We start from the raw sequence: 15,446 nt of genomic DNA, 5'->3' as shown, positions 1-15,446 counted from the left end.
ACTCTGTGGGTCTCTACATTATTAATAATCTTGAAACTGACCATGGGCACATGTTTTCTTCCCAGCTGCTGCTTTGCTTTCCTACTGCCCCGGAATGGGTTGTCTCCCTGCAGAATTTCAATACCGGTGCAAAGATTCTCTAGACCACATAACATTTCCAACAAGAAGTAATAGCTATGCAGGCAATTCTTAGCCACTTCCTTCGAGACTACTAGCCTGGACCTAAGTCTATAGCTCTTACTTCAGTCATAAAAGGAGCCTCACTGTCTCACATCCTCAGACCACTTACAGAAAGAAAACACATTTCATGAATGTCACATTTTCACAAAGAAACCATCGAATTGTCAATGACAGTTACAAAATGGTATTCAGAATCTGGAACAGCCATTAAGAAAAAAAGAGTTTTCCTTCTTAAAAAAAAAAAAAAAAATCAGACCTGTACCTTTTGTTTTGAAGGCGAAGTTACATAACTTGCATACATAAGGCCGGACATCAGTATGTGTGCGGATATGCTTCTTGAGCATGCTGGGTTTCTTACACCGAATCCCACATTCCTCACAAATGTACTTTCCACGTCCACGTCCTCTGACATATACATAATCTTCATTTGATTTATATCTGTTAAAAAAGGGAAAATCCAGTGTGTTTCCAAATACTTTACATGATTCCAAATACTAACATGTTTCCACATACATGTTATATATAAAACCAAAAGCTAATCACTTTCGAGACAAAATTTTAGATGGGTCTTTTACAATTATTCAACTTTATTTCTACAGAGCCAGTGAAATCTATGCCGTACCTGAAAGAACTTGGAAACAGATTTGGCATTGTAAATAAAAGGAATTTTTTTTCTATGTGGAGTTCAAAGTGGAGTTGGCTCTTCTATGACATGTGACTATATGGACTCTGTACAGAAGTTCAAATGGGCTTATATAAGCTGCAAAGAGTTGCAACACTGTGCGCCTTACTACTTCCAGATTTGGATACCAAGAAACATCCAAAAAGTTATACTAGCATACTTAAATCATCATATATCACTTGTTAACATTACATCATCTAAGATGTGCATGCACAACACATATACCCCTCTAAATTGCTAGAATAAATATAACTGATTATAGAATTCTTCACTGCAAGTTTCTACTCTATTTTTACAATCCTGGCACGAGAGTCAGAAATTTCTAGCTTACACAGGCTGCGCTGAGCTCACCAACTGTTGCCTACAGATTTGATCTGTTCTTCCCAAGGACCGTAATTCTGTACTGAAGTGAAGTCTACATTTCAAGTGGCTTCTGGAAGGTACCGTTACATAATGGAAACTAGAGATTCTATTTTTCAATCAAATTTGCCTTTGTTTCTGGGAGGATTTATAGAGAGGTTTGAAAGGATGTCTGAGGTCATCCAGTTTAATTAAATCAGTAAGATGAACAAAGTCTTAGGTATTCACTGTAATAATCCACGGAAAAAACCTACCCAGTGATCACCATCAGTCACATTTTGTTCAGAATTTAAGGAAACATGCCCATCACAGCGTATAGCGGCATTCTACTGAATAACTCAGTGAATATCTTTATCTCTTAAATCTCAGGCTAGAATTATGGGTCTACTGCCGAAGATATTTCTTGTGAGGGTTCTTTTTATAACTTCCAAAGGTAAAGTGACCTACAAATGCCCTTACTCAGTGTGGACTGACTTAAATGCCTTAGATTTAGCCTTTTTTTTTTTTTTCTTTTGTTTGTTTTTAAATATTCTAAGAGCATTGCAAACTTCTCTATTTTGTTCCAGCTAATCCATCATCAGGAATAAAAGCAAATCCAGCTTTATTCGTCCAAACCACTGAAGGATTTTTAAGATAGAAAATCCATCCTATCAACTCTGCTATGGATACTATTTGATCTTAACATTATCTATTTTTTGGTCAGTACCAATCCAGGTGAGAATTAAGTAGTATCAAAAATATCAATGGTCAATTTTACATACTTTTTAGTCCTTTAAATCTTTCCCCCTTTACAAGGAACTTCCAAAGTCAACTTTTTCTTCAAAGCTATTTTGAACTTCATTTTTCATCTCATTGTCTTTTGTAATAAAGCAGAAAGGAACCTAAAGTTGCACAATATGTCACCTTTTAATACCACTATTCTCTGTCCCAAACTGGATGAAACTACCTAAGGACTACAGAATAAAACAAATAATTTAATAGACAGCAATTCTTCTTCAGGGAAGGGTACTTCAAACTTCCTGTGGTGCATCATTGTACTTGATGGAAAATGCATTTCATTTTCAAATAATACTATTTTTAATTCCTTAGCTGACTAACTTGCTTCCAGAATGAAAATTAAGTTCTGTATAAAATATAAATGTATTAGAAAAATCTGTACAAATAAAACATTTACCCTTCAAAAGTTTTGCAGACCCATGAATCTACTTGATATAAGAATTAATGGATTTTTGAAAAAAATATGGCAACCTACTCTAGTATACTTGCCTAAGAAATCCCATGGACAGAGGAGCCTGGTGAGCTACAGTCCATGGGGTCACTAAGAGCCAGACATGACTTAGCAACTAAACAACAACAACAATGAAATTACTAGGTCTATGAATTAGACAATATAGGAAACATACACACTTAAAAATTTGGCCAGTGATTTTTTTTTTTTTTTGGAAGTCATCACTTTGCAATGGCAAAATAAGAGGTTTTAACACATTTCTTGGAATAAACAACTGGTCACCACCAGGCAGAAGTTGGATCACAGATTAAGGAATGAATGAGATATAGCCCATAAAGAGACAATGAAAGGAAGAGGAAATGAAATATCGGCACAACCCTTTTGGATCATCAAAACACAGTCATAAAATGTTCACATATGCTTTTCATTTGCATCTTTTGTTAGTGGAGATGAGCTCCCCAAAGCACGCAGACCTGTGAAGGTCTCGCTTGTCTAGCACAAGTGTACTGCTCTGAAGAAGACTGCTGGAGACAAGGGTCGACTCAGTCACAGGGACTTCTTGGTCTCTGAGGAAAGATATTATCTCTGTTTCTCTTGTTTGTGTTAAAAGATGAGGAATGTCAAAAAATACTGAGACAAGCTTCATGACGACAAACAACTGTGGTTTCAGTGGTGACAATGCTCAGGCATCCACCCAAAGGGGGCCAACACTATGAGGGAACCAGCTTCCAAAATCTATCTCCAAATGTAAGTCTATGTGAGAAACTGATCAACCATTTAAAAATTTAGAGTCAAAGAGATAACATTACTTTGTCCTCCAAATATAATTAGAATAAATTCATGCTCATGGAAAGTTGTAAATTATAGATCTGCTGTAGAGATAAGGTAATTACATGACAATCCCCAAATGTGGTTAATGTTCTTTAAATTTTTTAAATTTTAAAGCAAATATCTTGGCTTTTTCTCCAATGTGACTGGATTGAAGATACTTTTCTATAAAAATCTAAAACTTGACATTACACACACATGCAATTTTTCTTAACTAGATAGATAACAAAGTCACTGAACCTTATCATTTGAGTTTCTGCAACTCAGAATTCTTAAAAAGAAACTTCTAAAGACAGAGAAACTATCACAGATCAGAGGAGGCTGGGGAAACATGACAACTAAGTGCAAGATGGTGCTCTGGCTTGGGTCCTGGAACAAAAAGAGGGTAGGGCAGGAACTGGTAAAATCCCGTACGTCTGGAGTTCAGGTAATAATAAAAGCAATAAAACCAACTAGTTTCCAGGTACATACATGAGTGTGCAAGACTGCATTTTTGTAAGCACAAAATAAAAACATGTCCATTAGTAACACAAGTGGTTGTAAAAATAATACGAAAGAATGAACAAACTTAGATGACATCAAAAGTCCAGCAATTTAAATTAGAGGTATGAAAATTTAAGGCAGAAGTTCAAACCATATACATTAAGACATTTTTATTAAAAGCAAGTCATGAAAGCATGGGCATGAACTCATTATCTATTACCAAGCAGACTTCAGAAATGTGTATAGAAAAAGAATTTGCTTTATGCTTCGGACCAGAGGAGATACGACATTTTTCCACACAGATGAGTGAGTAAGTGAAGTCACTCAGTCATGTCTGACTCTCCGGGACCCCATGGACTGTAGCCTGCCATGCTTCTCCGTCCATGGGATTTTCCAGGCAAGAGTACTGGAGTGGGTTGCCATTTCCTTCTCCAGAGGATCTTCCTGACCCAGGGATCGAACCCGGGTCTCCCGCATTGTAGGCATAGACGCTTTACCGTCTGAGCCACCAGGGAAAGACACTTAGGACCATTTACTCTGATGTCTAACAGAATAGTTGACATTTGCACTTATGTTTCCTTACCCTCCTTCAAAGATTTTAATTCGAATAGGCTCAGTTTGCTTGGATCCAATATCCTTATCTCCATGAATATCTCCTTTCCCTCTTTCCTTTAAGATACTTCCCACTAGTTTCCTTTCTAGTTTGCTGCCAAATAAAAAGGACGCATCAGGTTTCATCTGCAGGAAAAAAGAGAGGATCATTTTGTATGCATTCCCTAAAACACAGAGGAAGCCCACATATTCCACTCTTTCATGGTCTCTGAAAATTAGCCTAAATTCCACACTAAAAGGCCATAGGGTGGCTACATAAAAGAAGGGACAATGGGGATAAAATCAGAAAAGAATGACAGTTTCCACAGAATAAATTCAACATTCTTTTAAAAACAAGACCCCATTAGCACATATACCATGCAACGCTAACAAAAACGTTAAAAACAAGTGCTATTTTGGAAACAGCAATTCAAACAATCTCTATGCATTTCCAAAATATTCTCAAAAGTTATTAAAGAGAAATGGTAACTGAAATATACTGTATATTTTATATATATTATATTCATAAATTCTCCATTTACTTTTTTATTAGCATAAATTCCAAAATGGCCCTTATTAATATTTTTATAATTTTACATGTAAGGCAACAATTGTTCATGCAGAAGCAAACCCACTAATTCTGGAAAATGAGTTGAGAGAAATAATATGTATTATAAATATAAAATAAATTTTAGTAAAAAGTATAGTCAATGGGAAAAACCCCTCCCTCAGAAGTTTGCAGAGTTCAGTTTTGACATCCTGCAGTCTCCTTTGTCGACTGAAAAAAGATGCATAATGTGAGAGTTGTAAGTTGAGTTTTACTTGGGGCAAAATAAGGACTGCAACCCAGGAGATAGCACTTTAGATAGCCCTGAGAAACTGCTCCAAAGAGTTAGTGTATGTGTGTATGAGTTCCTCAGTCATGTCCGCCTCTTTGCGACCCCATGGACTATAGCCTGCCAGGCTCCTTTGTCCATGGGATTCTCCAGGCAAGAATACAGGAGTGGGTTGCCATTCCCTTCTCCAGGGGATCTTCCTGGCCCAGGGATCAAACCCAGGTCTCCTGCATTGCAGGAGGATTCTTTACCCTCTGAGACACCAGGGAAGCCCAAGTGGTAGTGGGGGAAGGTCAATAGATAAGATTTTGGTGAAGGGGGAGTTCAATGCCATCAAGCACTCTTCTTACAAAAGGTTTTCTGCCAGTCACGAGGAGCTGATGTCACCATGAAGGGATTTAGCACTTTCCTAGATAAGAGGAGATGCAAGGATTGCAAGCTACTCTTTGGGAAAGACCTGATGCCAGGAAAGATTGAGGGTTGGAGGAGAATGGGGTGACAGAGGATAAGACGGTTGGATAGCATCATTGACTCAGTGGACAAGAGTTTGAGCAAACTCCAGTGGGTAGTGAAGGTCAGGGAAGCCTGGTGTGCTGCAGTCCATGGGGTTGCCGAGAGCTGGACACGACTGAGTGACTGAACAACAACAAGGATTGGAATCATGGAATCAGTTCCTGAAAATATCTATCTAAAGACCTGCTCCACCCGTTTCCCTGGAGTACAGAGTGCCTCACTCTCTACCCTGAATACCCTTCAGGGCATGTGGAAGGTCAACAGCTACAGAAGCACAGGATTCAGATGCAATCTCTGCAGAGGCAGATGATAAATGCCCTTGGCAAACACCAATTTGTAATTGACACCTTCCCAATCTTTCCTCTCTAGTGCTCACTCCATGTTCTATGTCCTCATTTCACAATTTCCTGAATTCCTCACATCAACAAAAAGTCGATTTCCTAGGTCACTAATCCAGGTCATTCGGAAAGCGGGAGGAACTCTAAGGAATTAGTCCTTGTAGTGCGATTTCTCAGCACCTGGCCAGGGAGATACTTTGTGCTTGGGACTCCTAAGACCCTCATAACCAAGTTCACGGTCAGTGGTTAAGGCCTGTCTACAGAGGATTCCGCCCACCTTGGCCTTCACTTTACTTTTATCTTTTCGTTCGTACATTCTTTACTACGTTATTCTGCTCAGCAATCAAATCCACAACACAGAAGGCTTTCAGAAACAGTTTGTTACCTGAGCAAACTGCTTCCAAGCACTTGACGATGTCAGTTTGCCGGTTCCAGGCCGGTGCATAGCAGCCAGAGTATAAATTTCTGCAGTGATTTTTTGCTTGGATCTCAGAAGAGCCAGCGTGGTCTTGGTGTTCAATCCGGATGGGTTCGGGTTACAGGAACTAATGCACCATGAAGCATAAACGGAGGATTTGAAGGTGGCCTGCTGCACATAATTGGGTTTTGTATAATTTAGGAAGCACCAACTCACAGTCGTTGTTGTCCGCAGACTGGGGAACTGAAGAATCTGCTGGAAATCTACCACGTCCGTGAAAAGAAGAGTTGAATTCGCCACTTTCCCACCGGGGCCCGAGGCCCTGGGGCCCAACACACCAGCAGGCAGCTTCTGGCTCTTGCCTTGCTCTTCGAGCTGACTGTCCCCAGGTGGCAAGGAGGAGGTCTGAGGGCTCATGCTCATATCAGAGGCTGTCTCGTCAATGTCCAACTCATCTGAGGACTCTCTGCTTTCCGAGGGCCCACTGGACGACTTCTGCCCCAGGGGGGATGCTCGGGAGCCAGGCTCCCTTGAGGGCATGCTGGAAGAGGGATGGTCTTGAGATGAGGAGGGGGACAGCAAGGAGAAGGGAGATGACCCTGACGCCAAGCCATCCTTTGGCTCCGAGGCACAGCCCTGTCGAACCAGCTGGGGCTTCTGGGGGCGGGAGAGACCCTTCTTGATGTCTGAGTTGGTCAGCTCCACGGCACTGAGCTCCTCTACGATCTGTCCGTACATCTTCTCTTCCTTGACCCTCTTCTGCTGTTTCGTCTCCATGAAGAGCTCTAAGCTGCTGGCCGGAGAAAGCATGCGTTTGCTGCCCCCCAGGGTGGCCACGCTGTCAGAGGTGGAAGGTAAACACAAGGGGATTGAGGACTCCAAGCCGAGGGGTAAGGTCTGAGGTACTTTCCAGATGGGGTATTTTTCCAAGCCTGCATGCTGCCCCAACACCTGGGCAATGTTAAATCCTATTCCTTGCATGGCCGCGTTGGTTACCAGGGTTCTTTGGGTCACATTCTCGTCGACTTTGCATATGACAATGGCAGGACTGTTCTGCCCAAGCATCTGAGAAATGCTTGTGTACATGACACTCCCATAGGATGGGACGTGCGTCTGGATCCTAACAGGAACCACTGTTCCCGGTAAGGACTGCAAGGGCCCAGCGCTCACTGAGGCAAAATCTTCCTGAAGAACCTGCTCAGAGGGAGAATCCGTTGACTTGGTGCTCTCCCCGGAGGGAAACTTTGGAAGGAGGTTCTTTGAGGGTAGCCCTGATGTTCCTGAATAGCCCGGGTAGGTTTGATCTTTCGTGTGCGTGTAATCAGCGGATTTCTTTCCAGTGTGTTCGGCCAAGGGCTCCAAGGGGTAGCTGGGGTGAACTTCTGCCTGGAAAGAAGGCTTGCCATAGCTCTTCGGAGCGTGCTGAGCAAGGGGATGGGGGAAGTGCGCCTGCCACCAGGGGGGCTGCTGGCCTGGTAAGTGGACCATACAGACGGTAGGATACTGGAACTGAAACAAAGCGCTCTGGATTGGAGAAAAGGGGAGAGCCTCCTGATGGGGAAACAAATGTGGCTGTTCGGACAAGTGCTTGCTTGCAATATACGATGTCGGTTGTATCAAGGGATTTCTCAGAGATTCCTGACTGTCCAGGTGCAGGATCTGCTGCTGGGCCAGGTGGAGGGGACCTGAGCTCAGCTGGGGGCAGGGACCCACGACCTGCTTCCCTGGGTCCTCGGCGGGGAGGGGAGGGAGCACGGCGCACGCGGCGTGGGGCCACGTGGACCTGAGGCTGGCGTGCAGATGCTCCAGCTGCTCTTGCTTGACACCCAGATCCGCGCCGGCCTCCCCCTGGGCGATCTCAGGAGAGCCACTGAAGGACGCCTGGCGCACCAGAAAGCACTTCTTCCTCTCCCGGGATGGAGACAGCGCAGAGGCGGCCGACGCCCCGGCTGCGGGCGCATGGGACAGGTTCCCATAATCAAATGACTTGCTCCGAATTTCTGGGACCTCCGTGGGGTGAGGACAAGGCATCTGCTCAGATGAGCAGCGTCGCATCTCCTTTTGGTGGTGGTGGTGGCCGGGGACAGATAGTGAGTAGGAACCGGCGGGGACGGTCAAGAACTCCGAATGCTTCCCGAACTCATCCGGCTTGGGAGGCGCCGCAAGCTTCATGGTCTCCTCTCGGTCGAAAGACATGGAGAAGCTGGAGCTGTGGGACAGGTTACTCTCTTGACTGGGGCTGCGGGAGAGGCCGGTGCCCGTGGACTCGAAGCTGGATTCCCCGGAGGAGTGCTCCATGTCCGCGAGTCGCAGACGCTTCTTCTTGGGCGGCAGCTTCTCGGCCGGGAGCTGGGAGAGGGTCTCGCTTCTCTGGGGCCACTGGAACTCCTCCACTGGCTTTTCCGGCTCTTTGCTCTGCGTTTCCTTCTCCTTCTCCGGCTTGTCCGGCTCCTCGGTCACGCGGATCTCCGGCACCTGGATGTTGTGCTGACGCACCAGCCGAGGAGGCGCGTGGTAGGGCGGCGGCGGCGGCGGCGGCGGGGCTTGCGGCGCAGGGGACGGCTTCCCCCCGCCGTCTGCGCCCTCCCCGGGCGGGGCCCACTCCGGGCTCACCGGGGCTTCGGAGATCTCACTGTCACACGTCTCGGAGGGTGACGAGGCTTTCTCCTGGGCGCTGGCTGCGAGTTCAGCGGACTCGGACCGCTCGAAGGAATTGGGGCGGCTCAGCGAGTTGGTGTGCTGAATCACAGAGATCACATTTCCGGGAGGCTTCCTGCCCGCTCCGTCCAATTGCTTGTCCTGATCAGCCGCCAAGGGTGACTCCTCCGACCCGAGAGAGGGACTCCCAGATTGCAGCGGGGGTCGACACAGGTCAAAGCGCTCAGAGTGCCCATGAGAAGGGTTTTCCTGTCCAGCCAGGCCGAACCCACTCCTCGCGCCTTCCTGCATCTGCAGCTTGGACTCATAATCTGCAGTCGCGATGCCCAAGGGCGTGCTGCTGCAGATCATGGGGGTGTCCTCCTCGTCCCCCACGCTCTTTTCTTTCCGGCGTTTTCGAGTTTCACACGTGGTTCCAAACATGGTTGGCACGCCCTGGGATGGCGCCGAGGGATCCATGAAATAGTCCCCGCCATGTTTCAAGGGGCTGATGCAGGAAACATCCCTGTAGCTTTGCTTCGTCGTCTCAGAGTCCTCCCACTTCTTATAGGGCTTGCGGCAGACGTCATAGTCATAGCCGACCCTGTCCCCAGGAATCAATTTCTTTTCCTTCAAGGATGGACCTGTGATGCTTTTGGACACCCTGCCGTGGTGATCTCCCTCCAGGTGCCCCTCTTGGACTGAAGGCAGCTCAAAAGCCGCTTGTCTCCTTAACATGCGCTGAGGTGGTATGCCTACCGTTCCTGGGTAGAACACATCATCAGAGCCAGTCATCCGCTCATCAAATGAGTGACTTCCTCTCAAAGAAGGAGGAAGACTTAAGTTAGTTGCTGAAGAAGTTGGCATTGAGTTGCTTCGAATAAGGGGTGAAGAGTCAACTGGCGCTTCGAGTAGAACTGGGCTGCCGCCTTGGAAATTGGCTGGATAAAGTTTTCCTTCATTCCTGATAGATGATGGAATCGTTTGGGATTGTCTTGACTCACTGTTGAATTTGGTGGATTTTAGCATGCCTGTCTGACTGGGATCAATTTCCGCCTTGCTTGGGATCAGCTGGGAAACAGGATCTTCAAACATCTTGACATCTAACCTGGTGTTGACATGAGGTAATGAGTCCATGGTGCCCTTCCTACCCATCGTGGCGCGCTCCTGACTGGTGGTTGTAACACTGAGTGTATTTCTTGGACTAAGCCGACAGTATTTTCCAAAGATGATTTCTTCGTAAGACTTCGCGTTTGTGTTTGGAGGGCTGATCTGCTGCTCTGCGCTTTCTGAGCGGGAAAAGTAACCAGAGTCGGTGCTTCCTTTACTGTGCGGGCTCAGAAGGTTCAGAGATGGCTCAGAATCTTGTCCTTTTTTCTCTGACAGTCTTAGTGCAAGTTTCTGTTTAACTGTGTGAGAGTCATCAGCCTTAGTACTTAAAGACGGATTTGGTAACATATCAGAGCCAATATACTGGGAGCTTTCATTAGTTAAAGGAATTCCGCTTTTGGGGATAATCAAAATCGGCACCTTCATTGGGCCTCCCAGCGATTCTTCCAATGACCCATGATAGCCACCTCTGGTGGCCATTTCCAGTGGAATGGGTGGGCCAGGACTCATCTTGTCAGACGCCTCAACAAACAAAGAACTCTCCTCATCTGTGTCTGTACTCTGTTCACCGTCCGAATGTATTTCTGCTTCTACATCAATAAAACCGGCCTCTAGATCCAATTTTGATACCGCTGACTCTGTGAAAGGGACTAATCCTGCCTTAATTGCATGGGCATGTGACTTCCTGTGCTTGTACAAATTGCTCTTCGTCTTGAAAGAGAAGCCACAAGGTATACACGGATATGGCCGCTCACCGGTATGGGACCTGATGTGTTTTTTCAGTACGCTGGGTTTGGCACACGCCCTGCTGCAGTAAGGGCAAATGTACTTGCCGGGCTTTTTGGGTTTGTGCTCTTTTTTGTGAGCATCTTCGGACTGTTCGATACTTTTCTGGGAGTATTGGCTATAAGCAGGGTTCAGACTTGAAATCTTTTTTCTAGGATAACCACCACTGTGGCCGTGTATAGGAAAGGAAAATAGGTCCTCAGAGGCAACAGATGGCAAAGGGCCAGAGAAAAGCCACGGAGGGCCTTCAAGGCTCTGGTGTGGCTTGTTGCTGTGCATGACCCCCTGTGGCAATGAGTGCTGAGGGAAAGACAGTGAATGTTGGCATGAATAAGGACTTGGACGGTGTGGTGGGTATTGCTTCTCTGTGACTTGCTGGACCACTTCGCTAGGTGAGGCCAGTTTCCCAGAACCAAAGAGTTGTGCTGATGCTGTGTTTCCGATATGCTCAGGATCAATTTGTGGTTGCCGCTGTCCTTCTTGACTGCCAAAAGTGCTCATCTTAATAACAGCTGATTGTTCCTGTCTCCATCTACCTGATGCTTTATCAGTTTCTCCAGACCTTGAGGTAGCTTTTTGTCCTAGAGCTGTGTCCCCAGTGTCCATTTTGTCACACAAGGTCTCAAGTGCTAGTTTGCTTGAAAGCCGTGCAGACTCATGGAGTGCCTTCAAAGCTGTGCCTTTCAAAGCTTGCTTGCTTCCATGTTCCAGGGTGTCTGCAAACTTGCTGAGTTCTCCTTCTCTTTGGAACCTTCCACACCTACCCCGTAGTCTGTGGGCATTTGATGGTAATGTCCTTGGACCGGGGCTATAACACAGTTCTCTCCATTGTAGAAATGTCCATCCAAAAGCTAAGTGCAAATCTATAAAGATTTCTTATGGCATTTGAATATTTTCAACTAGGATGAAATTGGGATGATGAATAGTCTAGGAGAAATTTTGCCCATCAACTAGAGCAAAGTTCAACTGTCAGTTTCACTAAGACAAAATGGTCTGAAAGAAAACAGAACAAAACACAAAGAGATTGTCAATAACAGTTATCAAGTAAGAAACTAAAACCAACCCTAAATATACAGCCTGAAATTGGATAAAGTGAAAATATGTTTATTCCAAGAAATCCTTTTTATATCTGTTACACTAATTCCACAATTAAAGGTTATTGATTGCAAATTTCATATTTTCATAAGCATAAATCTCTTAACTTTTGGTCACCCTTTTAAACCTCCTTAATCTTGATAAAATAAGAGCATTTAAAGGAAAACTTTTGATATATATTATTTATAAAATCATAACATTTTAAAAAGTCTTCATGAAAATAAATTTGGAGCTATTTCTAACCAAGTTTTATGACTTACATGCTAAGTGTACTACATATTTCTCTATTTAGATATGTTAAATTATAATATGATATAATTTACAAGTATATAATATGATGTTAACATAAAATGTTACATGTATTATATATAATGTTAACATAAAATATAAGTATATTTTATAGCTTAAAAACATTGATGAGACTAAGGCTGGCTACAAGAGCTTTGGAAAAGGCAGAAAAGTGCATCTAAATAAAATAGTTATAAAATCTTCATAATATGGATGACAAAACATATTTTGGGGAAAGTTAAAATAGTATAATGTTTACCTGAATGGTTTAGAGTTCTCATGGGCATGATTGTCTTGACGCTTCCTGGGTAGAAAATAAATACAGTTAGGAAATGTTGTTCCATTAAACTACAACATTGCTAATTACAAATGTCAGTTTAAAATTCATTATATGTAGATCTCACAATGTTATGAGATGTAATATAAGGAGATGGCAAGAGTGAACACTGACATTTTAGGAATCAGTGAACTAAAATGGACAGGAATGGGCCAGTTTAAATCGGATGACCATTATATCTACTACTGTGGGCAAGAATTCCATAGAAGAGATGGAGTAGCCCTCGTAGTCAACAAAAGAGTCCAAAATGCAGTTCAGTCACTCAGTCCTGTCCGACTCTGTGACCCCATGGACTGCAGCACGCCAGGCCTCCCTGTCCATCACCAGCTCCCAGAGTTGACTCAAACTCATGTCCATTGAGTCGGTGATGCCATCCAGCCATCTTTCCAAGCATCAGGGTCTTTTCAAATGAGTCAGCTCTTCGAATCTGGTGGCCAAAGTATTGGAGGTTTCAGCTTCAGCATCAGTCTTTCCAATGAATATTCAGGACTGATTTCCTTTAGGATGGACTGGTTGGATCTCCTTGCAGTCCAAGGGACTCTCAAGAGTCTTCTCCAACACCACAGTTCAAGAGCATCAATTCTTCAGTGCTCAGCTTTCCTTAGAGTCCAACTCTCATATCCATACTACTACTGGAAAAACCATAGCTTTGGCTAGACAGACCTTTGTTGGCAAAGTAATGTCTCTGCAATCTCAAAATGAAAGAATTATCTTGGTTCGTTCCCAAGGCAAACCATTTGATATAGTAATCAAAGTCTATGCCCAACCACTAATGCCAAAGAAGCTGAAGTTGAACAGTTCTATGAAGACCACTCAACCTTCTTGAATGTTCTATAAGAACTCCTAGAACTAACACCAAAAAAAAAAAAAGTCTTTTTCATCATAGCGGACTGGAATGCAAAAGTAGGAGGTCAAGAGATACCTGGAGTAAGGCAAGTTTGGCCTTGGAGTACAAAATGAAGCAGGGCAAAGGCTAACAGGGTTTTGCCAAGAGAACACATTGGTCATAGCAAACATCTTCTTGCAACAACACAGGAAACAATTCTACACATGGACATCACCGATGGTCAATACCAATATCAGACTGATGATATTCTTTACAGTTGAAGATGAAGCAGCTCTATATAGTCAGCAAAAACAAGACTGGGAGCTTACTGTGGCTCAGATCATGAACTCCTTATTGCAAAGTGCAGACTTAATTGAAGAAAGTAGGGAAAACCACTAAGCCATTCAAGTGTGACCTAAATCAAATCCCTTATGATTATACAGTGAAACTGCCAAATAGATTCAAGGGATTAGATCTGATCGACAGAATGCCTGAAGAACTACAGACGGAGGTTCAAAACATTGTACAGGAGGTGGTGATCAAAACCATCCCCAGGAAAAAGAAATGCTAAAAAGGCAAAATGTTTGTCTGAGGAGACCTTACAAAGAGCTGAGAAAGGCAGAGAAGCGAAAGGCAAAGGAGAAAAGGAAAGATATACCCATCTGAATACAGAGTTCCAAAGAAAAAGGAGAGATAAGAAAGCCTTCCTAAGTGATCAATGCAAAGAAATAGAGGAAAACAATAAAATGGGAAAGACTAGAGATCTCTTCAAGAAAATCAGAGATACCAAGGGAATATTTCATGCGAAGATGGACACAATAGCGGACAGAAATGGTATGGACCTAACAGAAGCAGAAGATATTAAGAAGTGGTGGTCAGAATACACAGAAGAACTATACAAAAAATATCTTAATGACCCAGATAACCATGATGGTGTGATCACTCACCTAGAGCCAGACATCCTGGAGTACAAAGTCAAGTGGGCCTTAGGAAGCATCACTATGAACAAAGCTAGTGATGGAATTCCAGCTGAGCTATTTCAAGTCCTAAATGATGATGCTGTGAAAATGCTGCACTCAATATGCCAGCAAATTTGGAAAACTCAGCAGTGGCCACAGGACTGGAAAAGCTGTTTTCATTCCAACCCCAAAGAAACGCAATGCCAAAAAATGTTCAAACTACCACACAGTTGCACTCGTTTCACATGCTAGTGAGGTCATGCTCAAAATCCTCCAAGCTAGGCCTCAACAGTATGTGAACCGAGAGTTTCCAGATGTACAAGTTGGATTTAGAAAAGGCAGAGGAAACAGAGATCAAATTGCCAACATCTGTTGGGTCATAAAAAAAAGCAAGAGAGTTCCAGAAAAACATCTACTTCTGCTTCATTGACTACGCTTAATCCTTTGACTGTGTGGATCACAACAAAATGTGGAAAATTCTTAAAGAGATGGGAATACCAGACCACCTTACCCGCCTCCTGAGAAACCTTTATGCAGGTCAGGAAGCAACAGTAGGAACCTGACATGGAACAACAGACTGGTTCCAAATTGGGAACGGAGTATATCAAGACTGCATATTATCATCCTGTTTATTTAACTCATATGTGGAGTACATCATATGAAATGCCAGGCTGTCTGAAGCACAAGCTGGAATCAAGATTGTGGGGAGAAATATCAATGACCTCAGATATGCAGATGACACCACCCTCATGGCAGAAAGCGAAGAGGAACTAAAGAGCCTCTTGATGAAAGTGAAAGAGGAGAGTGAAAAAGTTGGCTTAAAACTCAACATTCAAAAAACTAAGATCATGGCATCCAGTCCCATCACTTCATGGCAGATAGATGGGGAAACAATGGAAACACTGACAGACTATTTTCTTGGGCTCCAGAATCAATGTGGATGGTGACTGC

The 15,446-nt window shown here is 43.9% G+C and overlaps 1 protein-coding gene across 2 annotated transcripts in view; it reads right to left on the bottom strand.

Annotated features, from left to right (window-relative positions):
* HIVEP2 (HIVEP zinc finger 2) overlaps positions 1-11,866 on the bottom strand; it is a 28,052-nt gene extending 16,186 nt beyond the window's left edge. The window contains exons 1-3 of one of the 2 annotated variants that reach the window (XM_020899667.2): positions 6,425-11,866; positions 4,345-4,499; positions 443-618 (exon numbers count right to left, since the gene is read on the bottom strand). In XM_020899667.2, the coding sequence (XP_020755326.2) occupies positions 443-618; positions 4,345-4,499; positions 6,425-11,596 (5,503 nt within the window). In that variant the 5' untranslated portion in view covers positions 11,597-11,866. The remainder of the gene's footprint in view (positions 1-442; positions 619-4,344; positions 4,500-6,424) is intronic. The other variant, XM_070461326.1, reaches the window with a different exon arrangement.
* Between the last annotated feature and the right edge of the window lie 3,580 nt (positions 11,867-15,446).

This window comes from Odocoileus virginianus, chromosome 34 (assembly GCF_023699985.2).
Source record: "Odocoileus virginianus isolate 20LAN1187 ecotype Illinois chromosome 34, Ovbor_1.2, whole genome shotgun sequence".
NCBI classification, from domain to species: Eukaryota; Metazoa; Chordata; class Mammalia; order Artiodactyla; family Cervidae; genus Odocoileus; species Odocoileus virginianus.
Note: the sequence above shows the minus strand (reverse complement) of the source record. Positions and strands in the feature narration are given on the sequence as shown.